This window comes from Onthophagus taurus, chromosome 11, assembly GCF_036711975.1.
Source record: "Onthophagus taurus isolate NC chromosome 11, IU_Otau_3.0, whole genome shotgun sequence".
NCBI classification, from domain to species: Eukaryota; Metazoa; Arthropoda; class Insecta; order Coleoptera; family Scarabaeidae; genus Onthophagus; species Onthophagus taurus.
In genome coordinates, this window is record NC_091976.1 from 17,349,792 (window position 1) to 17,374,406 (window position 24,615).

The 24,615-nt window shown below is 34.1% G+C and overlaps 1 protein-coding gene across 3 annotated transcripts in view; it reads left to right on the forward strand.

The window, feature by feature from the left end:
- The window catches only part of LOC111424234 (tenascin accessory), a 595,836-nt gene that overhangs the window by 338,885 nt on the left and 232,336 nt on the right, over positions 1–24,615 (forward strand). The window contains exon 1 of one of the 3 annotated variants that reach the window (XM_071200224.1): positions 12,189–12,393. The exons of the other annotated variants lie outside the window; for them this stretch is intronic. Within the exon in view, the coding sequence (XP_071056325.1) occupies positions 12,369–12,393 (25 nt within the window). The 5' untranslated portion in view covers positions 12,189–12,368. Of the gene's footprint in view, positions 1–12,188; positions 12,394–24,615 lie in introns of those variants that run through there. 3 annotated transcript variants of the gene reach the window in all.

Genomic DNA, 24,615 nt, shown 5'->3' on the forward strand with positions numbered 1-24,615 from the left:
TGCTAAGATTGATAAGTTATCATTTTAAGCTTTTTGTTTTGGCAATTGTATCTAGATATTCTTTGCTCTTTTGGGATGAGTCAGCTTAAAGGTGTTCCAAACGAATCCATTAATATATTCACTGACCTTAACAACGCCAGGATTTGTTGTTTCATGAGCAAAGTGGTGATATTTTAACACTGAAAATGAAATTCTTTCATTTCTAGAATGCTTTTTAGTGTTATCAAAAGCACATGTACCCTTGTAGTATTTTGGCCACCAATTTTTATAATCTATAACATCTTCTGCTGCAACTTCCTTTACAGTAAAAGCGTTTTTGGCACTAGAAGTTATAATAAGTTCAGCGAATATATGGACATCATAAAATCGGGCAACTTTCCGTAAGCTTCTGTTAATCATTCCATAATCTCTCTCACAGGGCAAAAAAGAATATCCTCGCAGGGGGTAATACTGCTGCACCTTTTGAAACCTTCTACTTTCAGTTAAGGCGGAGTGATTCTTGTTTAGCCCAGGACAATTATCAGAAAACAATCGAGTTCTTTTACATCAAAAGAAACAACATCCTTTTCTACATACTCCATTATGAAGATAGTGATATCATTAGGGCCTTTTGCAGCTACACCCTCATGGTACATATAAAAAAAGGATTTCTTTGTCTTTAAGTCGTGAATGCAGAACACACTTATACTTAATTGAGATAGGCAACAGAGATCTTGTACAGGGATTTGTAGCAGTTGTAGATTCTGCATGTAATTCAATACAATAGCTACAAGATCTCGTCATTCTTTACATTCTTCTGTAGACGTTTCTAAAGCATTGTAGAACTTCTTCGCTCGTCTTTTATGAATAAGCTTTTCAGCAACAGCGGCTCTTTTTGCATTATCTACTAGAGGTGGACTCTTGATTTTGAGGGCTAATTCCTCATACTTGTTGCATGCGTCTAGTTGGGGAACTTTGGGGAACTTGGTCTACTTTTGTTACTGGAATTTTTTTAAGAAACAGCTCTTACATTGTTTTTACATTAAGCCGTGCATCTAGATACTTGAACTCTTTTCCAAAATAATGAGATTTTTTAACTGGGAATGACATGATATGAGTTCTAACAAGTTCTGTTTCACTTTCTTCAATGGCATTTCCTCTAATATTTGTACCCCCGTCATCACCAGGAACTTTATCATTCCCAAGTAAACACTTAATTCTTTTTATTCGTTTCAAGTTAATACCATGAATACTTGCAAATGCTCCTTGACAAACCTTCATTCTTTTTTCGTTGATATTAACAAAATGATGAAACTATCTATTTCTATTCATCCCATTTTCCTTGCGTTTTCATCTTTTGGCTACAGTTGTAGCTTCTAGCAGCCCTTGCATATAAATGTCTTGGTCAGTTTTTGATTTCTTTCTATAAATCTTTGTAAAAATTAACTTCTTATGTGCATCATTAATAACTTCAAAGCATTTCATTGGACAATTAAAAATAATGAGAATGTAGCGAATGTGTAAACACTAATCCAAATATCTCTCAAATAGTACTTACTAGCATCTAGCTGCAATACACTTTGCTTTCACATCTTTTTTGTTGTAATTAATGTATTCTATTCCGGAGACAATTTCTAACACATTTACGACGCTTTTTTGTAGGCTCTATAGCGTCATCTTTCTCTACAGCTTCTATAAGTATATTGTCTTTGTCATTAGAACAACTTGCTTTATTACCGTTTATAATAATTATTAATAAGTAACTTTGACAAACGATAAACAGCGCGAATTTATTTTGAGATTAAGTTTAAGCACGGCATGGCACGCCAGACCATCATCTGTAACAGAAACAATTTAAATCGGCGACTTATGTTGTTTCAGCAGTAAACGGCTGTGGCGACATGGCTATAATTCAGTAACAGTTATCAGCACATAAATTCTTTCAGCACCAAACAACGGGGAATAGTCGAAACTGTATGTTTACATGGATAACTCAAAATGGCCAAAAAGTGATTTAGGTTGCTTCAGCAATAAGCGATTCAGTTCTAGGTCTAGTGTTAGTTCTAGTTTTAGTTGTTATTCAGTGTTAGACGTTGAGGGTTTCATTCTAAATGAACTCTCACTATCATCTATCACTATCATCATACAATACAGATTTCAAGCTTCAATTTAAGTTAAAAATGATTTCTTCGTTTTTCGAAATAAAGCTTCAGCGATTTTTTGAAATTCGGCAATTTTTTGTTATAACTCAAATTGCCTCAAATTCCACAGTATCTGATTTAACTCCAATTTTATTCAAATTAATTTAGGTTGGTATACATAATTTTGAAGCAGAGATTTCAATCTTCATTTTGATCCAAAAACTATTTCTTAAATAAAGTCACGGCGATTTTTTGATTTTCAACATTTTTTGATACAACCCAAATTGTTTGTTTGATTCTAAATATTTCGAACCATTCTTTTCAAATAATCAACAATCACTATATATCATCATAAAGTAGAGAGTTCGAGCTTCAATTTAATTATTTTTCAGTTTTTCGAAATAAAGCTTTAACGATTTTTTGAAATTCGACAATTTTATGTTATAACTCAAATTGCCCCAATTTCTACACTCTCTGGTTTAGCTCCAATTTTATTCAAATACATATATAGGTTGGCATACATTGTTTTAAAGCGGAGATTTCAATCTTCATTCTGATCCAAAAATTATATCTTAATATTTATAAATAAATTAAAAACATTCAGGTTTAATCGTCTTTAGAGGCCTAACCCCGAATGTTTCTAGTTCTAAGTATAGTGTTAGTTCTAGTGACAGTGGTAATATAAGACATTTCATATAACGGATTTTTGGCTATAACGAACACTCTGTTTCCTGTATTAATCTGATATATCGCGGATTTACTGTGCTTTTATTATTATTTTACGAAAACAAGCTTTATATCAACAATAATTATTTCTTCCCTTCTCTTGTTATTTGAAACCTTATCAACACAAGCGATGGGAACCAAAGGGCTGACTGGAAATCGGCGGTCATCTGGAAGGCTTCAGAAAGGGGGACTAGAATTCATTAACTGACCGCTAATGGTAACCAGAGGGGGTCGTGTTTGATATGGGGAGGAAGAGGAGGTGGAGTGTGGGTTTGCGAGGTCGCTGACGTGTTCAATTAAAACCGTCTAAACCTTGTCCTGTTGACGAACTGACGGATGGACAGCATGGGGCCTCAGGCGTACAACCACATAGAACAGACATCCCACTAAATCACTCCTTCTCTCTCTAATCTCATTCCCGCAATATTTCAATTAATTCTAGTAGCAAATAAAAAATGTTATGGTTAAAATGAACGGTAGTAATAAAAAGTGAAAACTTCTTAATTAAAAAAGATGATAACAGAGATCAAAAAGTGCACTAAAAACTCCGCGACAATTTAATCGTTTTAATTCCCCGCAGGAGGATTAATATTCGGAGACGAACTAAAATTGGGATAGGAGGGAGACTCCCTTGACTTTCTGTTCAAACGCACCGAAATGGGAAGACCATTAACAAAGGTTTAAGACGGATAATCAGACTGGGAAATATGGTTTTAATGGAACAATACAGCAATTAAATTTGACAGACGAAGTTAGCGCCCGGCCCGGGAGTGAATTTGAATTCGGAGATAAAACATCGATTAAACTCCTGAGTGACAGCGAATTTGGGGTGTGTACGCGAGGGTTAAATTCACAATTAGCCTAATTTAACTTCATGAACCTTTTGAAATTTTTACTCAACGCGACGAAACCGTTTTAAAGTTTTACCACGTTCCAAACTCGACAAAAACACCAAACGAACTTACCACTTTTTTGCAAAAAACGCTACTACCGGTTTTTGCATTTCAACGGAAATTTTTTAAATCAATTTATCATTAAATAAAACATTTCGAACCATTAAATAGATATTGAAATCAAACAACTGTAATAACCGGTTTCGAATAAGAATTTCTCTCCCATTCACAACGACACATTAAAACGAATTCGAGACCAGCGCACGAAGCAATGTGTCGTGAAGCAATGAAATAATTTTAGATAAACAAGATAATGTCGAAGATTTCAATCTAAATGGCCATAACTTTTTTGACACCTTGAAGACTCGCCTTTTTTGTTCTGTAGAGCAGTAAAGTTATTTTGCACCCAATCACTTCTTCTGTCTCACATCTCACACCTACGTTCTTGGCAGTGACAGAAAAGGGAATGTGGACACAATTCAGTACAATAGATTTGTACAAATTTGAAAATTTGCCAATAAAATCGACCAGAGGATAATATCTCATCGATTAATGTTGGAATAGTCGATGTTGCTGGTGATATTTACAGATGAGCGAGTCTGAAAAACCTCTACCCTGGGTAATACCCTAAAGCACACTTAACAAACCAGATTGACCCTTGCCGCTCGTAACATAAAAATGTTTATCACTCAGATATGACTTGATTTGACCATATCATGATTGACCATATCAAAAGCTTTGTTAAACTTAAAGAACATAAAAAGAAATCAGTTTCGATTATCCATAACAATCCACTCGCCATCCCTCGTCTTGACCAGAGCAGTGAATGTGCTATTTCTGGACAATTTAGGAGATGATGTTGGAAGCCCCTTACTACAGGATACTACCACTTTTTTGCAAAAAAGGCTTCTACCGGATTTTCCATTTCAACGGAAATTTTTTAAATCAATTTATAATTAAATAAAACATTTCGATTTCGATCAACAACCATTAAATAGATATTGAAACCAAACAACTGTAATGACCGGTTTCGAATAAGAATTTCTCTCCCATTCACAACGACGCATTTAAACGAATTCGAGAGCAGCGCACGAGCCAATGTGCCGTGAAACCGTTTAAATAAATTTCTGGCCTTTATTTTCTTGTTCCCGGTGCAGTCGGTGCGCATAGAAACCGAAGAGGTCCCATTCGTTCGAGTACACGTCCAAAACCTCAGACTGTATACCTACCATAACAATAACAATAAAACCCGCCCGCGGTTCAAACTCCCTCTCTCTTTCTCCACTACTTAATCTAATTGTATTTACACAGCGCCGATTCGATATTCAAGTATAGAGGTCTGCACGTATAAAATGGAACAATTGGTTAGTACTTATGGGGTGGTTTTTGTATTTTCACATATGTCCAAAGGGTGGTAAAGAGAAAATATTTTTTTGTTTATTTTTGCGATTATATGAAGGGTGTTAGAATTAAATTGATGGTGATAATCTTTGTTCACAAAAAATACAATTTCTTAAAAATTCCATTCACACAACACTGTTTTTAGTTTCATCCACTGAGAAAGTAAAAAAAAAGACAATTTGTTCGTATATGGACGCCCATAGCATATAAATGAAAATATTCTCGTAGAGGGTGAGATTAATTACTTTCAATTATTCGAAGAGGGTGTATCCCTAAATTTGTGCGTGATTGGAAGCAATTTTGGAAGCTTAGAGGGTTATTATCCTGCTGAATAGACGAATTTTAAGTTCTTTCTCCAAAAATCTATTTCATAATCTTTCCACATGAAGCAATCCCCAATACAAAAATAAAAGTAAAACTTTAAATTGTTATATTGAGTCCTTGATTTCGTTGTAAAGTGACTGCTATTAGAGCGTCCAAAGGATGATAGGCAAACGGAAACGTGTACCTGCATATTCATGAGCTGTACAGAGACAGGAGGCTCATTTCGAGACTTGTTTCAAACTCCTCCCGAACTCCCGGAGGCAATTCAATAGTAGTTTACCGTAGGATCATCCTGATCGATTAGGGTTCGTCGCTTTTTAATTGCGCATTACTGGCCATCGTTATGCACCCTGCGTCATCGTCCATTCGTCATTCCCCGTTTTCGAGCACGTCGCCGTAGGTCGCCGGTACATGCGACTAGCGTCGTCGGTTAGGGGTTGGGGTGTTTAAAACCGACGGCGACGACCTAGCCCAGATCAGATATCGTTCGGTCACGTTGACGTCGAATTAACATGCCGTTTACACGAAAATATCTGATTTATGGGGTCGTAAATTAACGCGCTGTAAAGGGCGAAACAAAGGAATAGTTTTAACTGGAGGGTGGGTTTAAATGATAAAATCACGATGTTATTAGTTTGAAATTTTTTGCTCTTTTTTGTGTATCTGATTGAAATTCTTCAAATCTTATGCAATTTTTTTAATTAAAGAAAATCTGGAAAAATTTTTCAGTAATGAATCAATTCAGTAATAAGGCATTTTAAAATTTTATCTAAATAATTTGGCATAAAATGATGAAGATTTCAATCTAAATAGCCATAACTTTTTTGACACTTTGAAGACTCACCTTTTTTGCTCTGCAGAGCGGTAAAGTTTTTTTGCACCAAATCACTTCTTCTGTCTCACATACAACTTCATGAAAATGTCACCTACGTTTTTGGCAGTGACAGAAAAGGAAATGTGAACACAATAGACAAATTGTACAAATTGAAAAATTTGCCAATATAATCGACCAAAGGATATTATCTCGCCGATTAAAGTTGAGACAGTCGATGTTGCTGGTGATATATACAGATGAACGAGTCTGAAAAAACTCCACCCTGCGTAATACCCAAAATACACTTTACAAAGCAGATTGAAATAAGGAGTAAATCATGATTGACCATATAAAAAACTTTGTTAAACTTAAAGAGCATAAAAAGCAATCAGCATCGATTATCCATAACAATCCACTCGTCATCCATAATATTGACCAGAGCAGGGAATGTGCTATTTTTGGACAATTTAGGTGTTGTCAGTAATTCCTAGTCACTCGATTCACAATGATTTTAATGTCATCAACTCAAGACAATGCATACATTTATAATAACTGAGCATTCGAATCAGATATAAGATTACAAATATTTTAATTATATGGGTTTACCCATTCGACGCGATTGAGTGTGTATTTATCATAAACGAAGAGGAAGGATGTAGTAAGGAAAGTTTTCTTTGGTTTAGACTTAAAAACAGTTATTGCCTACAATTTTACTACAAAAAGTATAACAACGACAACAGCTTTCAACGGATTTTTGTATACAACTTTAGACATTTTCCATGAACATATTTATATATAAGGCAACAATACCAGAAATTATATCAAACCCAATCAAACCTAACTTACCTTCCTTCATAATAGTTGTTGGCAAAATCCCAACCAAAAATTGTACACAATTTTGAACAATAACCTCATTAAAATAGCCCATTAACATAATGTACTAGATGTTTTTATAAATATTTCTGATTGTAATAGCTTCGAAATCGTGTTGTACTAAGTATCTGAAAGCTCGCTCCACCACGTTTAGTATTTTAGTGCAATTTTTAGAGAAAAGAACGCCTTAGTACTTAATTTGCGACATCACATCTCTCACACAATGGTCAGGTAAAAATTCCTTAATATCTTGACTTGTGATCAAGTTGACCAACAAGAACTTTATGGCAAAAGTGGGAATACTTGTTCTGCAATGACAGAAGCATTGTGATGTCTCACTTTATAGACAAAAGCAGCATTTGGTTTATAAGATATAAGAACGCAATATAATTTTCTTGATATCAGCACGTTGTTATTACAGTGTCTGGTAATTATCCCCGATGACTGCCTCCTTGTCTGCTCGGGATTAGAAAAAATCTATTATTAGTAAAGTTGAACCTCTAGGCTCAAGAATAGCAATTTTTTTTAGCAACTAAGTAAATTTCACTTTAATAGATAACGTAGAGTAGCAAACCCATATGTTTTTGAACTCCTGATGTCTAACAAATTCAGCGGGAATATTCAACCTGAACATTTTTGCAGTGATTTCAGAATCGTTTTTTCTTTCTATCAAGAGAAAACAGGAAATACGTATTGCACTCCCATGTGCATAACGCTACATCCTTATATGTTCTTAATCTGCTAACAGAATTCCTTTAATATCTTAAGGGAAAATGTAAGTTACTAAGTCTTGTAGCGTTTCCACATAGCTCCATAACATTTACTATCAAGATATTTTTAATACAATCCAGACATATTCGACCTAAAATCCTACGTCCTACTATGTTATTATCAACCCTTTTTCTTCTTTTCTCTTTGCACCTATTGTTCTTGATGGTTTTCTAAAATATCTCATGAGAAGTTGATTTCCAGGTTAATCTCCATTTCTTTGATGTTTTGCCTGGTAGTCTGATTCGAGGCGGCTTATTTGTAAGCATAATTTTCAATAATCTGTTATCTCGCATTCTGTGGTTGTGCCAAAATATCTTGCGTTGTCTTCCTATCTCACAATGTTCTGAACACTGATTTAGTGTCTGATGTCAGAGTTCTTAATTCTTTCCCATCGGGTCATTGTCCTCTTTTTTTTCATTTATACTACTCTTAACGTGGTGTTAGTTTTGTTTGTGCCTTCGCGTATTTTAATCCCATAAGTCATTATTGGGCGGATGCAGGTTTTAAATTCCATAACTTCTCCCAGGAAGGTATTGTTGATTACTAGTTTACATTTTGTTGATTTCCTTGCTAACACAATGGAATTAGGTTGAAGTAGACAGAGCCGTGATCAGGGTTTCACTCGCTTGATAGAACCTGTGTAGTTATTGTCGTTGTTGGTGTAGCATATTATGCAGATTTTGGCCTATTTTATATCCTAAAGTTATTATCGATTATTTTGTCCATTAATAAGTTGAACAAAAATAAATTGACACTATTGCCTTATCGGATGCGACCTGATGTGGAGATGTCTTCGGTCGTTACTTTAGTTATGTTAGTCGTGTTTAATTTGTGTTAAGTTTATGATGTCAGCTGGTGCACATCTGTGTGTGAACAGGTTCAGGACGTCTTTCAATCCCTCTGTCAAATCGACAAAGCATATATGTGCGGGTGTGTTGAACTTAATGGATCACAACGAATACAACGTCCGTTGTTGAGTAGCGTTTTCTAAAGCCTTATTGTTCTTCTGCATTTGTAATAAGCAGAACCCGGACAGTTTAGGAAACATATGCCCCTCCACACGAAGCGAATGCACCGCATGCTTTGGTTTACGTTGCTGAAGATTGAATGTGGAATGGGGAGCGTTTCAGAGTCACTTTCCTAAACTGTTCGGGTCCTGGTAATAAGCCTTTCCAGTTTACGTTTTATTAGACTTGTATAAGTTCATTGATATGTTTAAAAATGTAATTCCTCTATAATTTTTTGTCGCCTTTTTTCGTTTTTTCCGAATTGGGTTGTTATACTGTTATGCTATTGTATTGGTATTTCTATCTGGCATATCTCATATAGCTACGTCAGCTTTTCTCTTAGTTCTGTTACTCCATATATGAGCAATTCATTAGTTATGTTGTTGGTTTCCAACCTTTCTTTCTGCTTCGTACAATTCATAGTTCATATTGCTGATGAATTTACTCCAATATTCTCTCGTTATAGCTTTTATTCTGATGTTTACTTCCTTTCTGGCACGGGTATTATATTCAGCTAATCTTTTGGTTGTGGATGTGCTTTTATAGGATAAGTAATTTTTCTTTTTTAGTTCTATCAAATTTCTAACCTTTTCGCAAAACGAGGGTTTTGAGTTTTTGGTTGCGTTGATGAAACTTTCCTCTTACCGATAGCTTCTTCTGCTACCCCGTAGATACATTTTTGCATGCTTTGCCAGATTACTTCCACGTTCGTTTCCTTCACAGGTTTAGTGTTGTTTAATTTAGTTTTTATTCTGTTTTCGTATAGATGCTTTGTGCTTTCGGATATCAGTGAATTCTAGGTTCAAGATTCTTCAAGATATTTTCCATTGAATTTGGGTGGTTTTTTAAGTGATTGTGATCGTTTTAATAAGATCTTCCATAGGACAAAGGTTTTGTAATTACTTGATGTGCAATAGAATTTCGAATCCGGTTATACCCAATGAGCTACTTAATCCACCCACTAAACATCCTAGGCGAAGTTGTCATGAACCCAAAGACTGGTGCAATTTTCTCCTATCGTTTGTCAACTTGTAACTACATTGTAATTTTCTTCAATAGAAATCTCCAAATTTCATTCCACTTTAATGTCATTCAGAATACGAGGAATATTTACTAAGGACATTATATTTTATACTTTGATACTTTTTGATTAGAAAATAATATTGATTGTGTCTCTCGACTAGCCGAGATAGCTATTAGCACTAGAATATACACGTAATAACTTAATCTAATGACCTAAAATTATAAATATCTCTGCATGTCTCAGTTACTGATACACACATTAACCCCTAAGTTGAGTAGAGCTTTTAAGCAGCTCAACTCTTGTTGTAATGACAGATTACTGTCACATCTAATAGAAATCTATACCGTTTTGAATTTATAGCTAACATGGGTTTATCTTTTGAAAGATAATATACCCTCTTTGAAATGTTTGATAGCTTTTGTATGATGTCATGAAGCATATGAGGTAAAGTTCTCACTGTGAATTTTAATATTTTTAAACGTGACAGTTTTTTTTTATCTTCATTTTCTTCAAAGTCATCATCTTCACATACATATTCAAAGTCTTTGTCACTTTATCGCTGTCTATGTAATCTTTTTAAGTATTCATTTTTCAGAAACAACTCATCAATATTGTCATCGTTATTTATTAATTGAGGTATTTGCTGTTTTATTTCTCGCCTAAGTTTCATTTTCGACGTTCAAACATCCGTAATTGCTGTCTGAAAAGAACTTCTTATTACTCAAACAGTCTTTTATATTTCGTGAAACCTTTACAGACAAAATGGTGCTTAATTAATTTTGAAAAATGTTCATCACATTGTACCTCTCAACATTCATGTTAACCAATATATTTTCATTTGCCGTCCCGCAAGTTTATTCATATCCTTCATTGCATTCCGGATGATATTACATCCGTTTGATTGTTTCATCTCGGTTAATTTTGCGTCCACTTTGGAACAGCCCCTAAATTGGTTGAAAATTGTTGGATATATTTTTTATTGCATTTTAATTTAATTTATCAGCACCAATAAAAATGAGAGAAAATTAAATCTTTTTCAACAATTCTTCCTGAAGATATTTCATCAATAGCAGCTATAAGAAAAGAATAATGATTATAACCATAAATCTTATGTGAAATCGATATAATAAAAGAATAAAAATACTAAGTATTTCTTGTTTTTCAATTTTCGTATTTTAAGTTCAACTTTAATCCTCACTCCTATCCCGAAAAACATTTCAGACTACAAATCGTCGTAATCAAGGCAGCTTTACGACGTCCAATGTTTATCATTGGCCATTCTATCTTCGGTAGAGACGGTGGCCGGGAGCTTTTTAGCGAAACCAGTTGCGGTTCCCGATCGCATTTAAAAATATATATTGTTATAGCCCTGGACGGGCGGGCTGCCGCGACCAAGAGAAATACGATGATTAAATTTGTCCGATAAGGCATTTTCCATGTGACCGGGCTTCGTATCCAGGGGATTATCCTTCGGACGGGAGTCCTTTATTGTGCCCGTCGCGATAATAACATTAGCGCTAACTGCATGGCACGATTCCAATGCTGCATTATGCACTTCTCGAGCTGCTCTTTCGACCCGGCGGCTCTCGGGCGTCGCGACGACGACCCGTTACGTGTGTGTGTTTGGTATTACGTAGGGGGCGATGTCTTTTCCCATCTAATTCAACCAGACAAGACTCTAGCGAATCGTAAACAAATATAATCGCCCGGATATGTCGCCGGATAACTCCTATTATTATGAAATGGAGATTATTATTGTTGGCAGAGCGGTTTTCTTTGAATATAATTCTGAACACAATAATCTATTATTATACTTCAACCATAAACGAAAAGTTACATTAAAGATTATTAAAGATTAATCAAAAATTAATCAGAAAAGGAAATTAATCCCACAATATTTGAACTTCTAAAAATAAATACTTGACCTTTTAATTAAATGTTATCTGATTTCTTTGGGGAACCTTTCGAGAAATTATGGGATAAAATATTTATAAAAAGTGTTCGTTAAAAATCTAATGAAATGGGTTTGCGTTGACGACTGAAGGATGGCGCTAGAGATCCCGTTGCGAACACCGACCGACACAACTGTGCCAAATCGATAGGAAGTCGGCCGGCGGGCGAAGTACCGGGACGCGCGTCGCGACGCCCGATAGTAGTGAGTGCGTGACCTCCTCGTGTTTAAAACTCTTCGTCGTCGTCGTTTCTCTTCGCGTCTCCAACAAAACTTACGTGTTACCGCGCGTACTTAACAAGTGTCGAGAAACCGAGGCGTTTTGCGGTTTCTGTCAACGAGACGAGACACCGCACTCAATCTCTCCGTCTTGTTTCACGTCCAATTCTCTCTCTCTCTCACACTCTATTTCGCGCCTTCCTGCTCCATCCCTTGTCGGCTGATGACTAGCAACAAGACTTGAGATGGCAGAGTACATCGACAGAATCGGTGAGTGTTCACACTGTGTTGATCACAAAACAGATGTAATCGCAATATTCTTTTGGTTATTTATTTAATAACATGATTTTAAAGAATTTTAAATTTTAAACTTATATTTATTGCCTACTTTAGTATTATAAGTACGAAGGCTTTAACGGCCGATATTAATTAAACTAAAACTAGAACTAACACTAACACTATCACAAGAACTAACACTATACCTAGAACTAGAATCTTTCGGGTTAAGCCGTGCGTTTTTTGAAAAAATATTTGATGTTTCGGATGCTATGTTGCAACCTTCGCAAAGTGAACTTCTAACTTGTTTCTGAAGTTTAGTTCTAGGTCTAGTGTTAGTTCTTGTGATAGTGCTAGTGTTAGTTCTAGTTTTAGTTTAATTACTTTAATATTATTGAAAGAAATTAAAAAAAATACCGGCGCATCCACCATTTTTAAGTCATTAAAACATTATTGAAAGTAGATTTCAACTTCTTTCTGGATTATCCAAATGATGTATAAATATGAAAAGGTTAAGATAATTATTTTTTTGATTTTTACAATAATTTATTTGATGTTTAAGCTATGCTTAGAAGTTATAGTATATTTCTAATTCACGAACGATATGGAAAAAATAACACATTTTCATACACACACTCTTTCTTGCTCAGTCAACATGAATTTCAGTCAGTAGCAAGTAGTAGATAACTAGGTAGTTAATGCATTTACTGTTGCAACCTCAATTAAAATATCTTCAAGATATGTCAAACATTTGGATGAAGACTCTTGGAACACTAGTTTGTTGTTTGATAGTGCAATTTCTTTGTTAAGCACATACTGAAGAAAAAAATAATTGATATGGTGAACGACTGAAATATTGGTAACAAGTTCTTCTCAATTATACGAGATAATCATTAAAGTATATGGTGCATATTAATACAAAGCTGTGGAAAAATTGTAGATCATTTTCATCGAAGCAAGTAGTTATTCAGAAACCCATTCTTTATTGCAAGACATAGGAATCAAGTGAATTTCAATCAGTAGCAAGTAGTGGATAACAAGATAGTTAATGCATTTACTGTTGCATTAATTTATGTTAATCTCAATTAAAATATCTTTAAGATACGTCAAACATTTGGAAGAAGCCTGTTGGAGTACTATTTGGTTGTTTGGTACTAACACTTCAAGTAATACCATTGCAGTAAAGAAAGTGCAATTTCTTTGTTAAGTTTTATAGGGGTTTTATTATGAGCTAGGTCAGGACTAAGCCGGAGCATATACTGAACAAAAAATAATTGATATGGTGGACGACTGGAATATTGGTAACAAAGTCTTCTCAATTTTACGAGATAATCATTCAAGTGGGTGGCGCATATTAATACAAAGCTGTGGAAAAATTGTAGATCATTTTCGTCGAAGCAAGTAGTTATTCAGAAACCCATTCTTTATTGCAAGACATAGGAATCAAGTGAATTTCTAACTAGAGCTTGCAATACCGGGATCCCGGACAATTCTTGTCCGGTATTAAATACCGGTATTGATGGCAAAATACCGGTATTTCGGTATTATTTTTATTTAGCGCCCTCGATGGCCGGGGGCGGCCGATGTCTTCGAAAACGGCCGTGCTAGTTTGAAGTTGTGCTGGAAAATGACGTAGAGAGTTCGTGTTTGTTATCTATTTTCTGTCCGTTCTAAATTTACATTTTCAAGTGACATTTTTTGACGTTACATTAAAAAAATGCTAGCCGGAAGCGACCGATTAAAAACGGTCGTGTTTGTTTAAAGCTGTGCTGGAAAATGATGTTGACCAAACAGAAATTTGTTATCTATCTTATGTCCGTACTAACCTCATTTTTCAAGTGACATTTTTTGATCTGTGTGAATACCATCTACAAGCAATATCATTTTGCACTCTGACAGAATGTTGAAGATAACGAAGACTCAACCTTTGATGACGACAACTTAATGGTCGTTTTCAATAAATTTGTCATACCTAGCCAACAATAATATACTCTCTGCATACAACTATTTTTGGAGTATTTACTCCATAATGGTGTTTCAGGTCATGATAAGTCTGACCAACTACCAAGACCCATTATGTTAAAGTTTCTTTCTTGAATCTGCACCTTTCCACAAAATTCCAAAGCAGGAATTCGAAAGAATTCCACAGAGCTTCGAATGATGAAGTGTAATTTCATTTTTTGACGCGGCAGTGAAGTTGAACCTTTGGACCAAGTGAAAGACAGCAAAACAATAATGGTATCCAGACCTTTAAGTTTATTGGTACTTTCTACAGATTCCTAATATCTTTCCATTTTTTGAATATCTTCTTAGATTCTGTATCTTATGCTTTGTTGCCAATTTAAAAATATAGTAGGAATTAACCTGTTGTTAGTAGAGGTGATGCCGCAGAGGGGAAAAATTCTTACAAATAGATATATTTAGTGAGTAATAGTATATTATTCAACAAGCGTATAATGGCGGCTGTTACCCACGAAGAGGAAGTTGCAACAGGAGCGAGCGAGTGTTGTAATCTGAGTGGGTAACATCCATTATACGCAAGTTGAATACTATACTTTATCTACAACTATTTAATTTAAAAAAAAAAATCAAAAAAAGGAAAAAAAATAAACCTGATAGACATTTCCGACATAACTTCAATATAAGAAAGCTGTCATTTCTGTTAATATTTTACTTTTTGATTAGTAGGCCGTGTCAGAACTGTAGAATAATGGCTTCATTATTCAACACTTTGTCAGTTATGAGTAATGCGTGTCATTACCCGTCAAAAATCAAATGTATAACGAATAGATAATTCAATAGTTGTAGATAAACTTTTTTATAGTAATACCGGTATTAATACCAGTATCCCGGTTTTAAAAATTTTGAATACCGAATACTGGTATTGAGATTTTGGTCCGGTATTGCAAGCCCTAGTTGCCACCTCAATTAAGATATCTTTAAGATACATCAAACATTCGGAAGAAGCATCTTGGAATACTGTTTTGTTGGTTGGTAATAACACTTCAAGTAATACCATTGCAGTGAAGAAAGTGCAATTTATTAAATTCTATTTTCTGGTATTCTTACAGCTAATATACACGTTGTTGCTTCAACGGCATGGCTTAATAGTTCTTGAGGACAGCGTGATGGTTTCGGAAATGTTTTATCGCTTCAACATACTGCATACTGAATATTTAGAGATTTGAACAGGTTTACAGTCAGTTATTTAGCATGTATTTAACACCGTCTATGTGCAAAAGCCTGTTTTTCAGGAAAGCTACTTCTTGATTAGTCTATGTAGGGAGTACATTGACCTTGAATACCAATTATTGAAAAGATGAGTAACAGAATTTCTATTCCGATGGGAGTGTACTGCTAAAGAAAAAATCTTTTATCTCCTTCTAGGTTTTAGAAAGTTATATAATGTAACCTTGTGGGTTTTTGAACATGAAACGACAACAGAGTTAAGACTTGAAAATATATATCAACTCTTATATAGACTTTTATATCACGTTGATATATAAATGATGCATGATACGATTTAGTTGAGCTTCAAAATTACCTCCATTCTTAGCAGATAGCTTTTCGTAAATGTTAATGCTTGTATGCCATCAACAAACGATTCTAAAGACAGGCTGGAATTTTTTGAATTGAATTAGAGACGTTCGGTACAGGAACTTCAGTGGTGGAGGCATTTCTGAAACTCCGCCAGTTTTTTGATAAAGATTAGTCGGTACCTTTCTTCCCTTTCACTCTAATGTCAAGATCTGGGCATCATACTGAAAATTAAATCTAGGATTAACTTCTATTATTATCATTAGCACAATCGATGACAAACTTCCTATTAATTAGTCTGGCGTCCTTCGCCAACCTCACAACATCCCAGGAGATGAAGCCGATCTTTGTACAACAGGTCAACTACTGTCATCCTAATCTCTCTACAACGAATTCTGAGCTATAAACTTCTTGAAAAGTCTTACAAAAGGTTTTCGAGAAACTTTTTGATTCCGACGCCGCGCCGACGTAGTGAATGTAATTATTACTGACACAAATCGTTGTTTTCCTATGGCATAATTTTATTTCATCGGGGTGTTTGTCGCTATACTATGGAGTATACTTGCATTCTACGCTCTCCTCCTCTGTCTGGGAGCATATCAGCACTTATGGTTTAAAAATAACCCTAATTTATCTTTATTATATCACTTATCATCAAGATGAAAACCAACATGAAGACATTATTCAATTACAAAAAAAGACTGCATGAATTTTTAAATATACGATTTGATTATGTGAAGAGTCATCCTTGTTTTATAACATCTATATTACTTGCTATGACCGAAATGAAAAATTTTTTTTCGGTTTGTTTCCGGCTTATTTTTATCGTTGTACTGAACCATGCACTAGCCAGCAAGCAATAGAAGGCAATTTGGGTCTCTTAATACTTTATTTTGGGAACATTTTACATCTTGTTAATTGCTTTTGCTAACAGATCCGCAAAGTAAAATGCCATACACCCAAACGGGTTTGAACATCTCCATGAAAAGAATCAGTTTATTACAAATAGATAATTTTAGAGATCTTCACGTTTCCTTCTGACATAAACTCTACAATGTAGTCTTGCGTCATATGTCAATCCCTGATATTATATTGACACAGTTTTATTTTCATTCTATTTGATATGCTCTATATATCTATTGGCAAAGTATTATATTAAAATATTTTAAAATTTGAATTTAATATCCGGCACATCCACCATTTTTCATAATAACAAAAACTAATTAAAACGCATCTATTTTTTATTCCGTTTTTGATATGATCCCAATGCATTAAAGGTTACCATCGAGAACCTCTTTTGGATGATTAATGAGATATTTTTCTGATAAATGAAACTCGCTTGTGATCGAACATCTTAATAGTATTACCTTTCACGCAGATCACTTCAAAGCCAAACAAGGCAAACGCTAATTAATGGTATCTCCTCTTGTTCAAAGCCTAAAGATAAATGAATCGTAAAGATAATTAAGTGGTATCTACTTCTACCTCCTTTTCTTATCGATTCGATTAACCGTAGAAAGTATTAAGGGCTTTAAGAGTCCTCGAGAACTTAATGAACATTTTTAGATTTAAATAAAAACGTTTAATTTTTATTTTATTTTGAATTGTGTTCAGTACAGGACGTTAACAATGAGCTTTACTCGCCTCAACGCGTTTTAACATGACACGGTTAACTGTAGCGACAGTAGGCTTTATTAGCTTGGGTTGGGAAGAGAAGAGGAGTGAGGAGGGTTCCTTTGAAACTAGTATCTAATTACGCTCGTACGGTGACTGTCCGTGCAAGCTAAAACATGTCCTGTTCTGCATTCCGATTTAAATGTAGAGGAAGGGTAAAAGCCCTGGAGATTCTATGTTGAGTTAAATGTGCTTTTAGTAAATTGCTCTTGAGGTGTATTAAATATTAAATTTAAACTATAAATGTAAATGATTTTTTAAGTTTTGTAAAAGTATTGCACTGAATCTTCTTTTGCATCTCGAACATTTTCTTTTCGTCTGTCGCGTCCGACGGAATTAAATTAAATTCCCAGGGAGTTGGGACGTATTTTTCTCTGCGGGAGACTGTGAGCGAATTTATCGCTTTTTTGCCAGACCGAGACCGCAAAGATTAGGTGACGCGCGCTATTCGCAAAATTCAATTAAAAACCAATTAAACTTAAATTAGTTTAGTTTGCCCCGGCGGTTTTTGTTTCGTTCCGGTACGGCCTGGAACGTCACAGTTAGTGAACCTCGAGGTGGAATACGAAATTACATGTTCAAATGTAATACCAATAAAATTGTTCAAAGTGATATCTGTTCTTCTTTATATTTTTTATATAAAACTTATATTTAGTTTTGAATTAAGTATTGAGGTTCTTTTCTTCTCTTTAAGAACTGAAGTCTTGTGTGCAGACATAAAAATGGGTGTCCGAAAGGGACTTGTTGGCAAATGTACAAGTTCGATTTTGCCGATGTGCGAATTTCATAGTGTAACTACTCAGGTTCCAAGTTTTCTTTGTAATGAACATCAACAAATCAAAATAATTTAATACATTTTTAATTGTCAACAAATAATGTTCTGTCATTTCTTTGATGTTACGACTTTAATAGATTGTTGCTTTATAAGTTTATTTATATCTAGTAAATTTATACGCATTTGCAGATTTGACATGAAACCGGTACATGTAATACAAAACAAATAGAGGCTTTAAGAGTTTCATTTCAACTTCCCAAACATTACTATTTCGCCTTTGCGATATGGACCTTTTCAAATTTAATAGATACAGCTTCAATTTTCTAGGGCTCAAGTGTTCTTTAAAAAGTTATAGGTTGTTCAGAATTGCTTATGTATAGTTAGTCTATACATATTTGTTGGAGTGTTGTTGTCAGTGTATATTAAAATTAGTATTGATTCTAAAGCATTGGTCTTTGTAATAGAAAGACGATCAGATTTAAAAATATAATAACAAGATTCGAAAGACTTTAGTGGCTGAGTTTTAGTGATATATGCAAAATAATGACTCAAAAAGGCTTTTCAGAAATATCACTCATTAGTAATATGTGAGGCGATGAAGTTTCAGCTTGTGCAATCCTTCATTTTAGAGATGATTTAAACTTTCTTGTAGCGTTACAAGCAAATATCTAAATTACAGAATGTTTTGGTAAACTTCTCAGCTGTAATATATAAGCATACTCTTATTTCTGATTGCTGGTATATAATCACCCATAAATGAAATAGATGATATTATATTTACAAAAGCTTCACTATACGATAACGCCATAATAATCGGAGATTTTAAATATAAATAAGTCGAAAAACAAACATCTAACAAACTTCCTCAATCAGACTGGATACAAGAAAATAGCTACATCACCTACATTTATCATGCAGGCCAATACCAACACCACGCCTGATGTAGTAGTAGGCTCACCAAGCATATATCCTCTCATCCATGCTCTAGAATTAATAACAGATCTTGGTTCAGACCAACTCAGCCTAGATTTCATCATTTGAACTAAACACCCCACCATACTCCCCAACAGTAGACAGTCCACTACACATTAATATTAATTTATGCAATATCGAAAACCTAAACAATGACATGACAAATTACATCTATAACAATCCTGCTATTAACCCAGAGAACATATCATCGTTTATCAATCACCTAACGAAATCACTAGTATATCACTCACCAAAAAGAAAAAAGTCCTATTACTCCTTCCTACTCCCTCCTTATATCCTAACGTTAATTAAACGTAAAACATGCATGTACCGAGAGTTCAGAAGAAACGAAGATGCTGACACCAAAGAAGAGAATTATTGAGCTTAGTAAAAGTATTCACAAGTTAATATGGCAATTCAGATCTTCCAGATTTATTGAAGCTTGTAATAATATCAACCAAAGTAAGAAAAATCTTTCTGGAATGAAGTCAAAAAATACTCGTAGTATTCGGTGGAGAAATAAACTAAAGTTGTACATGGAAGTAACTAACAACTAATTTTCTTCCATAAGTTTGCACAATTAGCAATTTTTCCAATTAGCTGCTACACTTCCTTACAACCTCACAACACTAAACATAATTGCTATAAACTGTTGGATCCTTTTCAATCACAACTTATAAAAGAATGGACGACTTCAAATCTTCGGTCAGAAGAGCATCGAATCGTTTACTAGCTTTGCAACGACATTCCAGCTTGTCATTGGGGGTATTATTAACCTTAAGATACCAGAACAAAAACAATACCTTTGAACGTTGAACGCAAGGGTACTACAAAAAAGCTTATAATAACTAACAAAACAAGTAATTAATTTTTTATTTATAAATTAGATTATTTTTTACAAAACAGCTTTTAGTATTTAATCAATAAAAAATATGTTAAATCCGAATGTTTAGTAATAAATAGAGGTTAGTATTCCAGTGGTAATTAACTGCCTGGTTTTAACACTTTGCTGGCATATATTTTAAATTTCAATTTGAGTTTGATTTGCTTTATTAACTATCTACAAAATTTTGGTTTTGCAACCATGTTATCTATCATTTACTGCTACGACACGTCATTATGAAATTTGGCCTTTAGAATCCTTCCTTTTGATGATGATCAGCATTTTATCACTCATTGTATACAAGAATACTTTACCAATACAAGGTAAGGCGATGCGAAACGACTTCTAGCCGAAACAGTACAATGTGTTGAACAGTTTTGGATTGATATGATGTTGATTGTAGAACTTCGGCTGCAAGCGACCTTGGCATAATTTTTCGGTATCGGTCCTAGACGAGGCACTACAATATATTGATCAGTTTTGGATTAAATAATTATAATTGTGGACCCTCGATAGCAAACGATTTTAGCTTAATGAATTGAAGTTATAGCTTTTGCATACTAAGTTGAGCTAAGGCCACTTGCGGCTGAGGTGTTACAACGTGTTGATGTGTTTTGGGTTCACTAGTTAAAATCATAGATTCTCCGCACTAAGTTTAACAAATGTGACTTTTAGCCGCTGCAATTTGGAGATGATCAACGTTTTTTCTACCGTTTTGACTCTTTGTCGACGTAATTTAACAGCATTGCCGTGATTCTTGCACTCTTTATTACTCCTTCACTAAATTTTGTGATGTGCCGCTTTATTTTGGAGGTGATCTGATTTTCTTATAGCCAAAAATCATTATACCCAAAAAATAAAATTCAACATATTTTGAATAACTTTTTCGATTCTGACACTGTCCATGTCATTTTTAAGCATTATCTCGTTTTTTGAAGACATTGTTAATCTAATAAAAGTCCGTTTTTACTATTCTCGATTTTGGAGGTGACCAGGTTGATTTTCTATCATCATATCTAAAATAGTATCAGGAAATTTTTATTAAATGCACCGCTTTGACACTTTGTCGATGCAGTTTTTAACCATGGTCGAAAAATTGATGTTACAATGGGTTTGTGATCTGTATATACCGTAAATTGATTGCCATGTAATGAATGTTTGAAAAATTTGATGGCAGAGTAGATTACTAATAGTTCTCTATCAAAAGTTGAATGTTTGGTTTGGCATGAAGTAAATTTTTTGGAAAAGAATGCTCACGCTTATTCATCTTGATGATATGCAGACTTTATTGCAGTCATTATAGTTCGGGTAAATCTTTCCATATGTCCATTAGCTCTAGAGTTACAGTTGCATTTTTGATACACTGTATGTCGTTACTTCTTCTAGTTCTCCTGTGTGTTACAAGTCTTGTGAAATGACTTGATCATCATGACAGCCTGTTATTATTTTCCAATATTTATCCCTATAAATTTCATAATAATTTTGAAACTGTCTTATTTCGTTATCAATTGGATCCTCCTCTAACGTAGCTCTTATTTCTTTTAGATTTTCGTCTTGGAGTTGTATTGTCAACAACCAATGGTCTTCAATTCGTACTATTAATACTGTTAATAATAGATCTTCCACTCAATTTTTTTTGTTTTTTTTTGCGAAGATTTATGTTTTCGTCATATTCTACTTCATCATTTATTATGAAGCTTCATGGAACTGGACATTCATTTTCAATATTTTCGTTTTTCTTCTCATCGTTATCTTCTATTGAATTGTAACAGGGTTGCAAATTTTGTTTATATGATCTTCTTTATTATTGCATTCTTCATCACCCATCCTTATTTCTTCGTTTATTTCTGACCCTATTTCCGACCCCCCACAAGAACACACAAGCCCGAGTATGACTCGGGACAAAGTTTACAGTTATATTTACTGTATATTTTTATAACTTTTGCGCAAGAAATGTATGTATGGTTTCAAAATTTATTAAGGATTACTTATCAAGAACACAAACAAATGATATTTCTGTACCAACTTTTGACAAAAGAAATGTACATTAAGGGGTTAATGGCATCTTCTATCAATTTCTTAAAACTTTGGCAACTTCCAATTGTTCCTTTTCCAAACGGTATTCTATTCCCAATTCATCTGCGTGTCTTTGTCGTAACTTTTATAATCAATATTAATTATTTTCCGGTACTCATCTGGAATATCATTTCTTTTTAATTTGTTCATTGTCTTAGGATTTTTATAAGGTCTGGCGATATGTTCCACATTGACCATAAAGCATGTTCCTTTCTTTTATGATTTTGGACATTTCTTAGTCTATACCAAGCTCATCTTATAAATTAGCAAATTATCAAATATTGCAAAATTATGGCAAATTGATTTCTTAATCTTTGTCCAATCGTTCGAGAGTGAGCTTTTGGTGTAAGTATTTCTGTAAGTAGTTGTGAAAGTATGCTTTAAATTTGCATTTACATTGTCGATGATTAATAGCACGTAATGTAGATTACCAATATTTTAATATCATATTTATGACATTTTTCACATTTGAAATAGATTAGTAAAGATGTGTGTATTTGCTTTTTACATCCCTTTATTCACCTATAAAAAAATCAATGCTTTATTGTTACACTTTTTCAGAAAAATGTTTGTAAACATTTTTCTTTCCAGTTTATAAATAGAACTAATTTCTCCAATTCGATAGAGAAAGAACATAATTGTTATAATTAACGTATTTCATACCTGATTATAGACTAAGCCAGAGATGTAGTAACTTCTTTGTTCTTTATGATTATGATACAAAAAGGTTCGTTACAAACCCCTAAATAGTAGCGGTGAAATTTTCAAGCGAACATTAATTGCACAAGGAGGATTCGAGCTGCGTTCAGCTTAGAGTTTCGTTACGAATACACAAACAGAATTCTATAGTATAGAATTGTGTATGTCAGAGTGGTCTTCTTTATCCCTTCATCTATTTTAAAGTAGTCGCAAAACTAGTTGTTTATTAATATTTTAACAAAATATATTAGAAGAAAAATTGAAATTTTAAGGCAAAGTTACGTTTTATAATGGTATTGTTTCGTCATAAACACAATGTTTGTGTGTGTATAGAAAGTTTATGAGTATAAACGATAAAAATACGTCAAGGCAAAAGTAGTTGGCAGTCCGCAATAATATTTACTTGACTACACCCGCCGAGTTTGCCGTGCCATTAGTTGCACTGGAAAATCCATTAGCGTCACTCCGGGTTTCCAGTTCACCTAAATTAGAATAAAGTGTTCCCTGCAAAAATAATGCGCTTTTATGACGTCGGGGGTGGCGCATCCGTCCTTTTCCAAACGAGTTTCGTTACGATCTCGTCTCGATATTTAATGTAATAAATTCAACCCGGTTATGGCTTTAATCTAATAAAATCACTCACGCCTCCCTACTTATAAAACCCTAGAAAATCCAAGCAGGAAACAACCCCACAGGATTACTAATTATACGAGAATATATATTTTTCTTATTAAATTTTGTATACCGTCTTTGAAACTTTAAATAAATTCATACATAAACATATCAGCCTTTTTTCCTCCAAAATGACTTATAAACTTGTGTTTAGGAACTATTCAAGAAATGCAATATCCGTAGGGATTCAGGGAGAGTTATATAATGCCCGTTATGAGTTTGGAATATAAAGCCGTCGGTTCACGTATAAAAATTGTTGCTCGGTAGCCCTTCTTCTACTTTCTAAGGCCTCAACGGTTGCGGACGAAAGCCGTAAACCTTTCAGCAATATTTAATGGGACAATAAAGGGCGCTGGGTACTCGACCGGAAGAGCTTGGAATTAATTCAGGGAAACTCATTGTTTTTACATTAAGGCACTAAAAAGTTTTACGCTATCTGTTACGTTTTACTTCACTTTACGCAACAAAAATTATGGACGTGGTGTGTTACATGGTTAAATTCAAAAGTTGTCTCATATTATACATCGTGTTTTAATTTAATTTTTAAAATAAACAAAAAATTATACGATTTTTATATACAATTTATAAATTATTCAAAACGTAATGTATTGTTTTAATAATCACATATTCAATAAATTTACTATAATAACGAAATGAAATGTCAGTAAAAATATAAATATTAAAATATCGGGTCGTCGAAAAGATAATAATTCGCGGGCAAAAACCAAGGGCTGTAAAAATAACAGGCACGCCACTGCAATATTTAAATAGTAACGAAAAAAAAAACAGGGCGGAACGTGTGGCGTGCTTTCGAGATATCCGGCAATAATCGATTTGTTTATTCTCGCATTTTATTCAAACGCGCGAATGCAAATGCGTGTTTGCAGGTTGTGTCCCGTTCGTGTTGGTTGGTCCGGTGCAAATAATT